General features: G+C 43.9%; 1 protein-coding gene across 2 annotated transcripts in view; it reads left to right on the forward strand.

Moving 5' to 3' along the window:
* The window catches only part of LOC143768952 (uncharacterized), a 111,736-nt gene that overhangs the window by 8,917 nt on the left and 84,978 nt on the right, over window positions 1-17,841 (forward strand). For both annotated transcript variants that reach the window (XM_077257556.1, XM_077257557.1), the window contains exon 2: window positions 7,341-7,780. In XM_077257556.1, coding sequence (XP_077113671.1) covers window positions 7,352-7,780 — 429 coding nt within the window. In that variant the 5' untranslated portion in view covers window positions 7,341-7,351. The remainder of the gene's footprint in view (window positions 1-7,340; window positions 7,781-17,841) is intronic.

A 17,841-nucleotide genomic window follows, 5' to 3' on the forward strand; every position in this document is an offset into this window, starting at 1 on the left:
GTCAAAACTACTTTTGAGGCACAGAGTAAAGCTCAGAATGAAAGGTGTGCCATATTGGAGTTCAGATTTTTTTTTCTGGAATGGTTTGAGAGTACCATGTCACATTGTCAGAACTTCTGAGGTGTCAGAGCAGCCGAACCCCCATATGTGACCCCATTTTGCAAACTAAATCCCCAAATGAATTTATCTAGGGGAACAGTAAGCATATAGACACCACATGTGCCTCACAGAGTTTTACATCATTGGATGGTGAAGAAAGAATAATTACATTTTTACAACTAAAACATTGTTTTAGCCCCAGGTTTTTAATTTGTATAAGTAAATATGATAATAGGAAAATAAATAGACCTCTTAGTTTGTTTTGCCACTTCTCCTGAGTGCGCCAAAACCCTACATGTAATTGTGAACTATTTTTCAAGCACAGTGGAAAGCTCAGAAGAGAAGTAGCTGCTATATTATAAGGCAGATTTTACTGTTACAGTTTGCAGATATCATGACCCACTGGCTGAGCCCCTGAGGTACCAGAACAGCAGAACCTCCCATAAGTGACCCCATTTTACAAACTATACCTCTCAATAAACTAATATAACAGTTCACTGATCATATTGACATCAGAGATATGTCACAGAATTTCATTGTGTTGGGCAGTGAAGAAAAAAACATTACATTTTTTACCACAAGGAAAAATGGGTAGAAAATGCACCAAACTTTGTCACACAATTTCCACTGAACATGACAGTGGTCCATATATGGCTGTACTGCACTGCTTAGTCACATGGAGAGTCTTGAGAGGGACGGAGGGCTACTTGACTCTTGGAGAACAAATTTTTATAGAATTATAGATTCTTTATACAGAGCCTCTAATTGCCAGAAGAACAGAATCTCTTCTTAAGTGACCCTATTTTTGAAATTACATCCCTCAAGAAATTTATCTACAGGTCTAGTGATGATTTTGATTTCTTGAGTGTTTTCCAGAAACAAGCAGCAATGGATGTTGCGGAGAGAGAATTTCACATCTTGGTGCATTGGCAAGCAGGGTAATGGTTGCCAACGCACTGACAGTAGCGTGAGAATGTGGCTGCAGTGATGTACTTAAGGTTACTGCAGGTCATAGATGGTAGTTCTCAAGGGAACCTCTGTGTGAGCCAGCCTATGAACTGCTGTAAACTTACTGACGTCACCGCTCACAGTGTTAGAAAGTTTTCAAGCTGCAAGCAGTGAGGTCAGTAAGGTTACCACAGGTCACACATAGCCAGCTCACACAGAGGTTACCATGAGAACATCCGTAATATAACACTCTTTAATTTCTATGCTGCATTTCATTCCATACATGTCACACTGACAGCACATGGACACACGGATACGGACAGTACATGGACACACGGATGTCACATACATACAAATGGATGTTGCACAGACACGGATTTCACCAGTACTAATTTTTTTAGTACCAGAATCACCAGTATGTGTCAAGGGGGCCTTATACTGACAGAAAACCTGTTAGACCATGCTTCTGGCATGGTCTAACAGGCTACCAAAAGCTGACAGATCAGCAGGGCATCATTTTGTCATGATCCAGGTCGAAGTTTGCTATGTTTCTCCTGCTCCAGCCTGGTCATGGTGGGGTTAACTATTTCTGCCTCTCTTTGATTTAGGAGTGGCTATTTCATGGTGCTCTTGCTGGTAGCTTGTGTCAGTGATAGTTTTGGGCTTTCTGGGACTGCTACCTGTGAAACCCCTGTGTTCCTTTTGCCTCTGACCTCCCTGACCTGTCTCCTGTACCTGACCTAGTTTGACTCTGGTTTGTATCCCCTTCGTTTGTGACTCGGCTAAAACTCTGACTTCGGCTCCTGTTTTCCGTCTTTGTTACCACACGTCTGTCTGGCTTTTTTGACCTTTTGGCTTACTCTGACTCCGTTTTCTGTCTCACGTCTCTGGTACCTTTGCTCCTGGCTGGTTCGGACCCTCGGCTTGTATTTTTGACCACGAGTTCTGTTTTCCCCTTTAAACTATACGCTTACCGACTGTTACTGACTTGGCTCGTTTTGACCACTCTCTGTCGCCACCTGGTAGCACAGTGCAGCGTGCACTGGGCTGCGGTGCGGCAAGTGTGACCTCTTTTTCTGTCACCCACTCTCCCTCGTGGAGTCTGCACATACCTGCATTGCTGCAGCGTGACATTTTTGACCTCCTCCTGTCATGGCAACCATCGGGTTCGCACAATGATGCTGCAATGATGTCGCGGGGCCCAGTATCTCTAAATGCTGTAATCGCTATTGATCATGGCATTTAGAAGGCTACACAGCTGAATTCCAGGCATCAACTGCCAGGAATTTCCAGTACATTCAATATCAGGAAGGGGGAAGGTGTTAACTCATAAATGCCTGTAAAATATTTGGAAATCCATTTCCAGCCAGTCAATAAATTAATATGTAGTGAAGAAGGACAGTCACTTCTGTAGAAGTGATATCTGTGAGGGACTAAGGTTCTTATGTTGATCACTCAAGACGTGATCTTCGTCATAGTCAATCGTTGATTGCAATGTCACTGTACAATAATTAGGAAAAATAAATTCTCACTAAATTAATAATAAATGATCTGTTCTAAAAGTAAAGGAATATAGAATTGACTGATATAAGTAACTGTGAAGTCCAGGCTTGGACTGACCGACAGGAGAATCCTCCGGTGGGCCCCATGTACAAGAGTGGGCCACCAACCTCTTATATGAGCAGCACTTGGCACAATATACTTGAATCAGTACGTACAGACAATGGCAGCATCTTATTCATTTAACACTCTACCCAGTTCATTGTTATATAGATTTGTGATTGAGGATAATGTCACAATTGCATATAGTTGAAAAGTGAGGCCCTGGAGTTGGTTACTGGTGGGCTCTTGGCACCACAGTCCGACACCGGTGAAGTCTCTTTATATTGAAAGCTTTGAGAGCATTTATGCATGTAAGTTGGGAGATATGACTGTGAGCTAAGATACTGTGCATTATTATTATATAAAGGTCAGATCTGTGTTGCTGTTTAATTTATGCTGTATGCTGTGATGTAAGATGGATTACTCTGTATTATAGGCAGGAGAAGGAGGCTAGAAGTAGATTCAATACAGGTATACCCTCTCACAGCCTTCTTCTCAGTGTGGTAAGATGTAAGACGGCTACTGGCTTTGAGCATCTATAGCTCAGATGAACTCTTTATAAGCAGCTATGCCTTCCCCTTTAGCTGTGATGTCTTTTAGGCCTAATATAGACATCAGTGATTCTTCATGTATGGAAAAAAGGGTCCAAGTGTCATCAGTGTTTTTCAATCCTAGTTTCTTCAGTGTTTGATCAGTGGGTCAGTTTTTACAATCAGTGTTTCATCAGTGATTTTTATGCATGAAAAAAATGATAAAACTTCTTATATATTACAATGTTAATCATGAACTAGATTTTCACGGACCCATTAAAATTGTGTGAATAATTTTGATCTGTAACTCCAATTAAAAATAAAACATGTCTCCATCATTTTTTTTGTGGACATATTGTCTGCAAAAAAACATGGACATGCGAACAATCTCATAGACTTTAATAGGTACATGCACTAGCTTAGAAAACTCACAGATAAAACACATTGACAGTTTTTAAATTACATTCTGTACATAGTAGAGTTTAGGCTCTTGTCTGGAGAAAATTAAAATTTTCACCTGACTTGTGTTTTGCTGATTCACACATTGGTCAATCCACGAGATATGTGATTCATTTTTTGTGAGCTTTTGAGAAAAATAGGTGATTTGATTATCCCTTTTTATTCTATGGATCAGCCACTATTAAAAAAAAGTAAGTATGCAAATTGATCTGTTCAACCTCAATCCTTCTGAACTCTGAAGTCTGAATTCAAAGCTCTTTTTATAATTGAGATGTTTCATAGAATTAGGCTGGAGTCACACTAAACTAAAAATGGTCCGATTCTCACTTCCGATTTTTAACACGCAGCATCCGATTTACATCCGAATACAGTGCGATTGATATCCAATTGCAATGTGACTTTAACATGAGCTTTTACAATGAGCTATTCTCTATGTCATTTACATATCGTTTTCAACAGAAATATTCTTCAAAACACACACACACGTACAATATATACTGTATATACTGTATTAGATAGATAGATAGATAGATAGATAGATAGATAGATAGATAGATATGAAAAGCCGGCAATTCATCTGCCACAAACAGTAAAATCACAGTGGTGTGGGTGCTGTGTGGCGGCCATTGTTGCTGCAGTTTTGTGCTGGTGGGGTGGCGCAGTCTGGAGTCATGGGGACTCAGTTTTACAGCATGGGTACTGTAGGGCAGCAGGCCATCTGCCCTGCTGGTGCATTGCTGCTGTGGCGGTGGTCAGCGCACAGCTCGGCTCCGTTAGGGTGGTACGACCCACTACGAAGTTTGCTGTGACATGGCAGTGGGCTTCATATAGTCTTCTCAGAATGTTAACTAAGAACCTCATGTTCAGTTATATATATATTTTTGCCTAGCGGCATTAGATCATTGTATGATTTTTGGAGGTGCTGTCCATTCTCTTTTTTTCAGCAAAGCACAGCGTGAAAAGTTAGAATAGAATAGATAGAATAGATATATACACATAGAAGAGATAGATATAAAGATGTCAGTGACATATACAATTAGTACATTGTGTTTGTAGCTTACTGTACATGTATTTAATTATTAAAATATTATTTGTCTTAAAAAAAATGGCTTGAGCTCCTGCATAATTTTCTTAACCAACAGAGGACAAGCCAACGTCTGGAAGATGATTTTATAGCCTGGGAAGAGGTTAATACCCATAGAGCATCCCAGGCTAGTAATATGAGCTCACAGTTGTATACTTAGCCTTTACTGGCTATTAAAATTGGGGACCCTGTTGTGAATTCTGCTCTTGGGCTCCCTCCGGTGGTTATAAGTGGTAGCGCTGCTGTCTTCGATCGCAGCATTTCATCAGGTGTGTCCACTTAATGCAATCCTCTGGGCTATTTATTTTTGCTTCACCCTTTAGTCAGTGCCAGTTGTCCATTTTTCCTGGAGGATTCACATCTCTGTCTGGTCTCTCCTGCTTTGCTGTTCATTTCAACAAAGATAAGTTCTTGCTTTGTTTTTGCAGTCCACATGCTGTGGGCCTTATAGTTCAGTGCATTTCTATGTTTTGTCTTGTCCAGCTTGGTCTGTATAAGGACTTTCTCTTCCAAGCCGGTATCTCTGGAGATGCAGATATACCCTCCATACCTTTAGTTAGATGTGGAGATTTTGTATTTTCTGTGGTGGATATTTTCTAGTGTTTTAATACTAACCGCATAGTACTCTGTCCTATCCTTTCTATCTAGCTAGAATGGCCTCCTTTGCTAAATCCTGATTTCAGTCTGTGTATGTTAATTCCCTCTCCTCTCACAGTCAATATTTGTGGGGGGCTGTCTGTCCTTTGGGGATTTTCTCTGAGGCAAGATAGTTTTTCCGTTTCTTTCTCTAGGGGTATTTAGTCCTCCGGCTGTGTCGAGGTGTCTAGGGAGTGACAGGAACATCCCACGGCTACTTCTAGTTGCGGTGTTAAGTTCAGGGTCCGCGGTCAGTACAGGTACCACCTTCTCCAGAGTACGTCTCATGCTGCTCCTAGGCCACCAGATCATAACAGGACCCCCCAAAAAATGACATAGGGTCCCCCTATAATTAATAACCAGCAAAGGCTAAGCAGACAGCTGCTGGCTGATATTCATAGCCTAGGAAGGGGCCATGGATACTGCCCTCCAGTCTAAAAATATCAGCTCTCAGCTGCCCCAGAAAAGGTGCATATTAATGATTTGCCAATTCTGGAACTTAGGCTCGCTTTTCCCAGTTGCCATGTAGTGCACCGCAGATCCAGCTAGTATACATGCCGGTGTCGGCCCTGCAGGAAGAGATATGGTGAACACTCTCCCTTCCACTCTATGAGTGCTCACCATATCTCTATGAGTGGGGGTTTATATAGCCCAAGTCTGCTGCAGAGTATTACCGGTGATATTCACATTTTTTCCCTTGTGAAGGCTTGGAACTATAGCAATCGGCTAACTTTCTCTCTGGAACTGTTTGAGGACATTTGGTGTTACCTCTCTGAGTCTGCTCAAATTAAGTTCATTCCCTTTGTCTGTCTAATTTTTTGTCTTTAGTTTACAGTAGTGAATAGTGATTGATCAGTGCTCATCCCTCCCCCTCCCTATCCAGGGCCTAGCTCTAGGGAGATACAGGACTTAGGTTCTTGCATGGCAATTAGTGAGAAACCAATTAAGGGACAGTAGGGCAGGTAGGGTGATATCAGATCTGTCTATGGGTCTCTACTCATCCTTTCCCTAGTGTCTGGGCTTCCTTCCCCTCATACGTTCGTGATGCACTTAGTCTTCCCACACTGTGCGTAACAGGTCCTCTCCCTTCTGTAGATTGTAAGCTTTCATGGTCAGCAGGATCATCTCTTTTCTGTAGATTGTAAGTTCTTATGGTCCACAGAGTTTTCTCTCTTGCCTGTAGAATGAAAGCCTTTATTGATGGCGGGGATCTCTCTCTCTCTCATATAGAGTGTAAGTTCTTATGGTCAGCAGGTTTCTCTCTCTCCTGTAGAGTGTAAAATCTTATAGTTAGTAGGGTTTTTTTTATTTTCTCTCATTGGTAGAGTGTAAGCTCTTATGATTTTAAGGGCTATTTCTCTTTCGTGCCTACAAAGTGTAAGCCTTGATGGTCAGCGGGGTTTTCTCTCTCTCACCACTGCCCCACATGTCTTTTACAAGCTTTCCAGTATTTAAATTTGTGCAAATTTATTCACTGCAAATCAAATTTTGGGGGAAAATTTCAGCGAAGTTGGTGACTATGTATTTCAAAAGATTCACTCATCTCTAATCATCTGTATCTCTTCTTTTAAAATGAAAACAACAGCTCCTGAAGTTGACCTCCAAATTCTGTAAAGCAGTGTACAATACATTATTTTATTCATGGAATTATGAATTTAAGTTCTCTGGAAAATTATTGGACATGTCAAGAACTTCATTAGCATTGCCTTATGATCATATTTACATAGCGTATGATCATATTAACATTCATTGTATATATTTAACTTCATTAGCAATCTCCAAAAGCTGGTAGCTTTTTAGCTGTTGGGAAAGTATAGGTTTCAGCATGAGATGATTGAGCATGCTGTAATTTGTAGTTTTATTGATAGTGATGTAGCATTGCCTTACTTTGCAATGTTGAAGAACATATTTTCTGTTGAATTATGTCCTTACTTGACAATGCATAGTGCCATCTACTAAATAACCTTATTTTTAATCTGTAGTAATCCAACTAATGTCCATACCAGGCAATGGAGCCAACAGGTGTAACTATGGATGTGTTCACTACAGACCTTCTGGATATCCAGTCTCTACAGGGTCTGTTCAACCTGCCGACCAGCAATGGGATAATTTTTCCCCTCCTCCTGCTTATGAAACCATTGACAGATTACCAATATGGAATGAGGAAAATCTTCATTTAAGCACACCACGGACAACTGAAATTTGGATTCGGAGATCTGAAACTAATGTCCCCTCTATGTCTCAAGAATTACATACGCCTTCCAATTTTCAGCAAACGTCAAGTCTACAGTTTAATACCCCATCCACCTTTCCGGAACTAAGTGGACTCTATGCGCTCTCACAACCGAATTCCTACACAGTGGAGCCCCAAACAATTGACTTTAAACAACAGTTTAGACGTTTCAGACCAAGAGTTCTTGGGGTAAGTGATGAATGTTAAAAAAGAAAACATTTTAGCACTCTTTGCACCCTGAAGACCATTTATCTTCAGCATATACTGTATGTTCATTGTTGGGGAGAGGTATAACGAGTAAGAACAACTGATGTGTTCACCAGTGGTAGGATTACATTTTTTAACCTCATATTTCCTGCATTTGTGACTTTTTTTCTGGGGTGGGGGAAGCAGACAATGATAAAAAAGATGGGAGAGAGGGTAATAGAAGGCCCTCTTTTTACAAGGGATAACGGTGATAGGAGAAGTCCTACCATTTAGCATATAAGTGTTTGCAACATATCCCATTGCAGAAAATTATTCCTTAACTAATTCTGAATAGAAAAATTAACAATATTTCAAAAATATTATATCATATAACGAAATTAAATTTCATATTATCAGAACTAAGTCCATTCCATTATTATAATACCAAAACCAAGTTTATTAGACAAACACAGGACTAAAACTCAGCACGCTTATACAGTGATGGAGCCAAGGTCAGTACATATTATAGCTAGGCTGATTACATATATCTTGTACCAGAACAAGGCTTGTTAGGCTGAATCACAGAAGAAAATCCAGCTCACCACCTGCGATTCCACACTTGTGGAGCACGGATAGCACCTGGGCAGGGTGCAACATCCAATGTAGAAAGCAGAAAAATCCAGCTCACAGATGAAGTCCAAAAAAAGTGCATTTCATTTTCTAAGGTACATGAAGCAATGATTAAAATTGTGTGTTCATAAAAAAAAAAGTAAAGGCATCTTTTGACGCGTTTTGAGCGACATGCTTGACAAAGAGTACATGTCACTCAAAAACGCGTCAAAAGATGCCTGTAATTTTCATCTTTGCTTTATGTACCTTGGAAAATGAAATGCACTTTTTTGGACTTTTTCTGTGAACTGGATTTTTCTGCTTTCTTCATTGCTTTGTTAGGCTGCTTTCACACATTGCTGCCTTAGTATTTCACATAGTTGCATAGGTTAAGAAAAGACCTAGTTCATCATGTTTAACCTTTCTCCACCAGTTGTACATTTTATCACTAATTTAACTATATGTATTTATGCAGAAAAAAAGCAACATGGCCAAGAAATGTGAATGCAGCCTTAATGCAAGTATTTAGATGAAACTTATCAGTTGCTGCTTAACTTAATTGATTGGGCGTTTTTTGGATTCTTCGTTGACCAGGAGGCATAACTGATTATATTTGTCCCATTAATATACAGTAGGTACATGAGGCTTGGTTTTCATGGGGTAAGTTCAAGTGTTTAAAAAAACACAATTCCACGGTTGGCTTGGATTTCATCTTTATGGCATTCAGGATGTTATACAGTGGATTCAGAGATGCAAGAATAAATTGGTTCATACAGAATGGCTAAGTGGAAAATGATAGTATAATAGTCCACTAATGGACAACCCCTTTTTGACCAATTAACACCCCTTGATGGACATTTCCTTCATGGAGCATGTCAGGTACTTGGGAGGAGGTTCAGAAATGAAGACTGCTCCACAGAGGGAAGATGCCAGCTATTACATAGATGACATCTGCCTCAAAGGCCACATTCTCAAATTCAGTATTTAATAATTTTTAATTTATTTGTAAGGCAAAACCAGGAGCAGGTGAAAAATACAGAATTGGTGATGTGTGTGACGTTCTACAGTGTGTCCGTAAAGTCATGGTGCACTTAGACCAGTCACTGGAAAGCAACGAAAGACGATAGAAATGTGAAATCTGCTCCAAATAAAAGAAAAACTCTCCCAGTTTCATACCTATTCAGTGCAGTTCGATGTGGGCTCCATTTGTTGCCCTACACACATCCAAATGATAGTGAAGTTCTTGCCACACACGGGTAAGGACGTTTGATGTAACAGAGTGAATAACGTTTGTGATTATCTGTTTTAAGTGATTAATGTCGTTGATGCGTTCAATGTACACATGTTGCTTTACATAACCCCAAAAGTAAAAGTCTAAGGGTGTCAGATCCAGGGACTGTGGTGGCCATTAGGGTTGAGCGACTTTCATTTTTTTAAGATCGAGTAGGGTTTTGGGAAACCCGATTTTGTCCAGAGTCGAGTCGAGTGCAGTCGGCCGATTATCGCTAAAAGTCGGGGATCGGCCGAAACACGAAACCCAATGCAAGTCAATGGGGAAGCATAGTCGGCAGTGAGTGGAGGCCAGGAAAACACCTACAGTGCCCATTTGAATGCCAAAAACATCCATTCTTGTTTCTGAAGCTTGCCAATCTTAATTAACTGTATAATAATAGTTGGGCATAGGGAATTGGGGGAAAGTTGTGGGGGGAGTAGGGCTGGCTCAAGTTTTTCGTGGGCCCAGGAAATGCGGACTACGTCACGGCGGTGTTGCAGGGAAAGGTAAGTATTTAAAAGTTGCAAGTGCTGTGATCCTGAGCAAGCAGGGGGGGGCCCACTCGTTCGCATTGCCACTGGCACAGGGCCCCTCAAAGTACGGCGGTGTGTTTGCATGGCGGGGGCGCCTCCCACCAGCAGCGACACTTTTGCGTACTCTGAGGGGCCCTGTGCCAGTGACGTCGCCAACGAGTATGCCCCCCCACCTGATGAAGGAACCTGCACTTTCATCTGCACCTTCCTCTTTGTCCCTGTGTAAGGTGGTATAACATGCGGGAAGGGGAACCTTACTTTCAGCAGGGACAGATTCTGGCTGTGTAGAGTACAAGGGGAATGTAGTGGTCTAGGTCAATGTACCAGCAGACTCATTTAGCAGTGGCTGGGCAATGGGCAGGATGAGGAGGAAACAGATATAGGGCCAAAGAATAAAGTAGGCTACATGCAGTTCAAAATTGGTAACAGGACTAAACAGGCGGCATTGCTTTGTTCAGTGGAGTAGCAAACCCAAGAGCAGCAGACACTGTTTCAAGGGCCTAACCACACTAGTAGGCCAAATGCAGTTTAATATCTGATAGTATAGGGCGAAAGCCAGAATGTGGAAGCTCAGCTTTGTTCAGTTGAGGACAACACCAGGGAGGGGCAGACACCTTTAGTAGGCCGGAAAAGCCTATTGCATTTTTTAAAATGGTAATTTGGAGCAGAAGGTTGAAGCTCAGCTTTATTTAGTTGAGGGCAACACCAGGGAGGGGCAGAAGCCGTTAGTAGGCCCTAACCACCATTTTTTTTTTTAAAACCACTTAATGAGAGCCGGAAGGTTGAAGCTCAGCTTTATTTAGTTGAGGACAACACCAGGCAGGGGCACACAGACAGACACCTTTAGTAGGCCGGAAAAGCCTATTGCATTTTTCAAAATGGTAATTTGGAGCAGAAGGTTGAAGCTCAGCTTTATTTAGTTGAGGGCAACACCAGGCAGGGGCACACAGACAGACACCTTTAGTAGGCTGGAAAAGCCTATTGCATTTTTCAAAATGGTAATTTGGAGCAGAAGGTTGAAGCTCAGCATTATTTAGTTGAGGGCAACACCAGGCAGGGGCACACAGACAGACACCTTTAGTAGGCCGGAAAAGCCTATTGCATTTTTCAAAATGGTAATTTGGAGCAGAAGGTTGAAGCTCAGCTTTATTTAGTTGAGGGCAACACCAGGGAGGGGCAGAAGCCGTTAGTAGGCCCTAACCACCATTTTTTTTTTTTAAAACCACTTAATGAGAGCCGGAAGGTTGAAGCTCAGCTTTATTTAGTTGAGGGCAACACCAGGGAGGGGCAGAAGCCGTTAGTAGGCCCTAACCACCATTTTTTTTTTTAAAACCACTTAATGAGAGCCGGAAGGTTGAAGCTCAGCTTTATTTAGTTGAGGGCAACACCAGGCAGGGGCACACAGACAGACACCTTTAGTAGGCCGGAAAAGCCTATTGCATTTTTTAAAATGGTAATTTGGAGCAGAAGGTTGAAGCTCAGCTTTATTTAGTTGAGGACAACACCAGGCAGGGGCACACAGACAGACACCTTTAGTAGGCCGGAAAAGCCTATTGCATTTTTCAAAATGGTAATTTGGAGCAGAAGGTTGAAGCTCAGCTTTATTTAGTTGAGGGCAACACCAGGGAGGGGCAGAAGCCGTTAGTAGGCCCTAACCAAAGTTGAAGGCCAAATGCAGTTTAATTTCTGATACTATAGGCTGAAAGCCAGAAGGTGGAAGCTCCGATTTAGACAGTGGAGGACAATTTGAATTAGGGACTGCAGACAGACTTAGTAGGCTGTCCCCTGTGGACCATGCATCCACCACATTAACCCATTGCGCCGTAATGGACACGTAATCTTCCGTGGCCATGCCTACAGGTCCATGCGTCTGTTGTCAGGTGCACCTTTGTACTCACAGATTGCCAGAGTGCATGGACAATGCGGTCTTCTACATGCTGGTGGAGGGTTGGGATGGCTTTTCTCGCAAAAGAAGTGTCGACTGGTTAGCTTGTAGCGTGGTACAGCGTAGTCCATCATGGCCTTATTAATAGTAAATAAAATATATAACTAGGCTCTATGAACTTTTAAATAGGTTCCAGGGGTACACGGGCAGCATTGGTGTGGTCAGTGGAGGAGTATTGCAAGTAGGGGCTGCAGACAGGCTATCAAAGGCCTAAAATAACAAACAGTAGGCAGTCATGGCAGTTTTACATCGGTTACATGGATACACAGGCAGGCACTCCAGGCAGCATTGTGGTCAGTGGAGGAGTATTGCAAGTAGGGGCCGCAGACAGGCTATCAAAGGCCTAAAATAACAAACAATAGGCTCATGGCAGTTTTACAGCGGTTACATGGATACACGGGCAGGCAACTTGGTGGTGGTGAGTGGAGGAGTATTTAAAGTAGGGACCGCAGACAGGCTATCAAAGGCCTAAAATAACAAACAATAGGCTCATGGCAGTTTTACAGCGGTTACATGGATACACGGGCAGGCAGCTTGGTGGTGGTGAGTGGAGGAGTATTTAAAGTAGGGACCGCAGACAGGCTATCAAAGGCCTAAAATAACAAACAATAGGTTCATGGCAGTTTTACAGCGGTTACATGGATACACGGGCAGGCAACTTGGTGGTGGTGAGTGGAGGAGTATTTAAAGTAGGGACCGCAGACAGGCTATCAAAGGCCTAAAATAACAAACAATAGGCTCATGGCAGTTTTACAGCGGTTACATGGATACACGGGCAGGCAGCTTGGTGGTGGTGAGTGGAGGAGTATTTAAAGTAGGGACCGCAGACAGGCTATCAAAGGCCTAAAATAACAAACAATAGGCTCATGGCAGTTTTACAGCGGTTACATGGATACACGGGCAGGCAACTTGGTGGTGGTGAGTGGAGGAGTATTTAAAGTAGGGACCGCAGACAGGCTATCAAAGGCCTAAAATAACAAACAATAGGCTCATGGCAGTTTTACAGCGGTTACATGGATACACGGGCAGGCAGCTTGGTGGTGGTGAGTGGAGGAGTATTTAAAGTAGGGACCGCAGACAGGCTATCAAAGGCCTAAAATAACAAACAATAGGCTCATGGCAGTTTTACAGCGGTTACATGGATACACAGGCAGCTTGGTGGTGAGTGGAGGAGTAGTGCAAGGAGTGTCTGTCCCAGTACTCCCAAAATATAAATAGATGTTAATGTCTCGCAAAACAACCACAACAAAAAAAAAGGTGGCATACTTAGGTACAGGGGTGGGCTCATCTACTGAGTTTCTGACATAGTAATTTGGCAGTAACTATTTAATGGTGCCAATATAGGACACAGACACAGACTACTTTAAGTTGCATCATAGATGTCTACAAATTTGTATTGTCAGTGCCAGACATTGAATGATGTCAGCGAATAGACTAAAGATTGGTGGAGCTGTGCGACATAATTTTGGACGTGGTAGAGCACATTTTGAGCTGGGGTAGGGGGGAACTCTCTTGAGGCCGGCGGGACCGCCCCAGGGCCCCTCATGTTACAACGGTGTGTCTGACGTTGGGTGCGCACCACCACCGCCAGAGACACTACATTGTACTATGAGGGACCCAGTAGCAATGCCGTCAACCAAAAGCGAGCACACCCACCTCTTCAGACAAACAGCAGTCTCACGGGTGCTTGCGTCAAGTCGCGATACCACGGCCCCGTGTGGGGAGTTTTGCCATTTAGGGAGGTGTAAACATGTCGTATGCTGTACAATCAGCTGCAGCAAATTAGACATTAGAAAAGTAATTCACAGGCAAGAGCTTTTCATAGGAAAGCTAGGTGTCGGCCGGGCAAGGTGGGGCAAAAGATTTCGAAATCCAGTTGTGGTTCATTTTAATGAATGTTAGATCGTCAACATTTTGGGTAGCCAGACGAGTCCTTTTTTCGGTTAATATTGAACCTGCAGCACTGAATACTCTTTCTGATAGGACACTTGCTGCCGGGCAAGCAAGCTCCTGCAATGCATATTCTGCCAATTCTGGCCAGGTGTCTAATTTGGAGGCCCAGTAATCAAATGGGAATGACGGTTGAGGGAGAACATCGATAAGGGATGAAAAATAGTTAGTAACCATACTGGACAAATGTTGTCTCCTGTCACTTTCAATTGATGCAGCAGTACCTGTCCTGTCTGCGGTCATAGCAAAATCACTCCACAACCTGGTCAGAAAACCCCTCTTCTGATGTGTGCACCCCTAACACTCCTAGTCTGCTGCCCCCTGGAGCTCGTGTGAGAACGATCACGTGCGCTGTGTGCTGGGAATGCCTGAAGCAAACGGTCAACAAGAGTTGATTGTTTGGTTGCTAATATTAGTTCCAAGTTCTCATGTGGCATAATATTTTGCAATTTGCCTTTATAGCGTGGATCAAGGAGGCAGGCCAACCAGTAATCGTCATCGTTCATCATTTTCGTAATGCGTGTGTCCCTTTTTAGGATACGTAAGGCATAATCCGCCATGTGGGCCAAAGTTCCAGTTGTCAAATCTCCGGTTGTGATTGGTTGAGGGGCAGTTGCAGGCAAATCTACGTCACTTGTGTCCCTCAAAAAAACAGAACCCGGCCGTGACACGCAACCAATTTCCTGTGCCCCCGGGAAAGGTTCGGCATTAAAAATATACTCATCCCCATCATCCTCCTCGTCCTCCACCTCCTCTTCGCCCGCTACCTCGTCCTGTACACTGCCCTGACCAGACAATGGCTGACTGTCATCAAGGCTTTCCTCTTCCTCTGGTGCAGACGCCTGCTCCTTTATGTGCGTCAAACTTTGCATCAGCAGACGCATTAGGGGGATGCTCATGCTTATTACGGCGTTGTCTGCACTAACCAGCCGTGTGCATTCCTCAAAACACTGAAGGACTTGACACATGTCTTGTATCTTAGACCACTGCACACCTGACAACTCCATGTCTGCCATCCTACTGCCTGCCCGTGTATCCTCCCACAAATAAATAACAGCACGCCTCTGTTCGCACAGTCTCTGAAGCATGTGCAGTGTTGAGTTCCACCTTGTTGCAACGTCTATGATTAGGCGATGCTGGGGAAGGTTCAAAGACCGCTGATAGGTCTGCATACGGCTGGCGTGTACAGGCGAACGTCGGATATGTGAGCAAAGTGCACGCACTTTGAGGAGCAGGTCGGAGAACCCAGGATAAGTTTTCAATAAGCACTGCACCACAAGGTTTAAGGTGTGAGCCAGGCAAGGAATGTGTTTCAGTTGGGAAAGGGAGATGGCAGCCATGAAATTCCTTCCGTTATCACTCACTACCTTGCCTGCCTCAAGATCTACTGTGCCCAGCCACGACTGTGTTTCTTGTTGCAAGAACTCGGACAGAACTTCCGCGGTGTGTCTGTTGTCGCCCAAGCACTTCATAGCCAATACAGCCTGCTGACGCTTGGCAGTAGCTGGCCCATAATGGGACAACTGGTGTGCAACAGTGTCATCTGCCGATGGAGTGGTTGGCAGACTGCGTTCTGTGGAAGAGCTGTAGCTTCTGCAGGAGGACGAGGAGGAGGAGGAGGAGGGGGTGCGAATGCCTACAGCCAACTGTTTCCTAGACCGTGGGCTAGGCACAACTGTCCCTAAATTGATGTCGCCTGTGGACCCTGCATCCACCACATTCACCCAGTGTGCCGTGATGGACACATAACGTCCCTGGCCATGCCTACTGGTCCATGCATCTGTAGTCAGGTGCACCTTTGTACTCACAGATTGCCTGAGTGCATGGACGATGCGCTGTTTAACATGCTGGTGCAGGGCTGGGATGGCTTTTCTGGAAAAAAAGTGTCGACTGGGTAGCTCGTATCGTGGTTCAGCGTACTCCATCAGGGCTTTGAAAGCTTCGCTTTCAACTAACCGGTAGGGCATCATCTCTAACGAGATTAGTCTAGCTATGTGGGCGTTAAAACCCTGTGTACGCGGATGCGAGGATAAGTACTTCCTTTTTCTAACCAGAGTCTCATGTAGGGTGAGCTGGACTGGAGAGCTGGAGATCGTGGAACTTTCGGGTGTGCCGGTGTACATGGCAGACTGAGAGACGGTTGGAGACGGTATTGTTTCCGCCGGTGCCCTAGATGCAATATTTCCTCCTACAAAACTGGTGATTCCCTGACCCTGACTGCTTTTGGCTGGCAAAGAAACCTGCACAGATACTGCCGGTGGCGCGGAAAATGGTGGCCTTACAGTGACGGAAGGGATGTTGCGTTGCTGACTAGCTTCATTGGCCGAGGGTGCTACAACCTTGAGGGACGTTTGGTAGTTAGTCCAGGCTTGAAAATGCATGGTGGTTAAGTGTCTATGCATGCAACTAGTATTTAGACTTTTCAGATTCTGACCTCTGCTTAAGCTAGTTGAACATTTTTGACAGATGACTTTGCGCTGATCAGTTGGATGTTGTTTAAAAAAATGCCAGACTGCACTCTTCCTAGACTCGGATCCCTTTTCAGGGATTGCAGACTGAGCTTTAACCGGATGGCAACGCTGTGCTCCAACAGGTTTTGGCTTTCACACGCGTTTTGGGCCAGATACGGGCCCGGCAGATGGAACCTGTTGCGATGTTGATGCCTGCTGCGGCCCCTCCTCCACCTCCGCTTCTGAACTACTGCCGCCTGCACCCTGTTCCCCCAATGGCTGCCAATCGGGGTCAATAACTGGGTCATCTATTACCTCCTCTTCGAGCTCGTGTGCAACTTCGTCTGTGTCACTGTGTCGGTCGGTGGTATAGCGTTCGTGGCGGGGCAACATAGTCTCATCAGGGTCTGATTGTGGATCTGTACCCTGAGAGGGCAATGTGGTGGTCTGAGTCAAAGGAGCAGCATAGTACTCTGGCTGTGGCTGTGCATCAGTGCACTCCATGTCAGAATCTACTTGTAATGGGCATGGCCTGTTAAATGTTTCACTTTCTAAGCCAGGGACGGTATGTGTAAAGAGCTCCATGGAGTGACCCGTTGTGTCGCCTGCTGCATCCTTCTCTCTTGTTGTAGTTTTTGCTGAGGAGGACAAGGAAGCGACTTGTCCCTGACCGTGAACATCCACAAGCGACGCGCTGCTTTTACATTTACCAGTTTCGGAAGAGGAGGCAAAAGAGCTAGAGGCTGAGTCTGCAATGTAAGCCAAAACTTGCTGTTGCTGCTCCGCCTTTAAAAGCGGTTTTCCTACTCCCAGAAAAGAGAGCGTTCGAGGCCTTGTGTAGCCTGACGACGAAACTGGCTCCACAGCTCCAGACTTAGGTGGAATATTTTTATCCCCACGACCACCTGATGCTCCACTACCACTACCATCATTACCAGCTGACAATGAACGCCCACGACGACCTCTTGCACCAGACTTCCTCATTGTTTTAAAATCTTAACCAAAGTAACTTTATTTGTTGCTGTCAAACAACTTACACGGTGAGCTATAACTTCAGTATGATTTCAATATCCCTTAACAGGTTGGTGAGACCACAAGGAAAATCAGGCACAATGTTACACACTCTGTTTTCTGTGGCACAAAATCACAGAGATGACACACACGCAGGACTGTCACTCAAGCACTAATGTCAATATTAATCTCCCACCTAATTTATGTATTTTTTTTTTTCAGGGAGACTTTAGAAACCAAATAATAAGAAAATAAATAAATAAATAAATAGGCTTTCTATAGCCCACTGAATG

This window comes from Ranitomeya variabilis, chromosome 4 (assembly GCF_051348905.1).
Source record: "Ranitomeya variabilis isolate aRanVar5 chromosome 4, aRanVar5.hap1, whole genome shotgun sequence".
In the NCBI taxonomy this organism is placed as follows: domain Eukaryota; kingdom Metazoa; phylum Chordata; class Amphibia; order Anura; family Dendrobatidae; genus Ranitomeya; species Ranitomeya variabilis.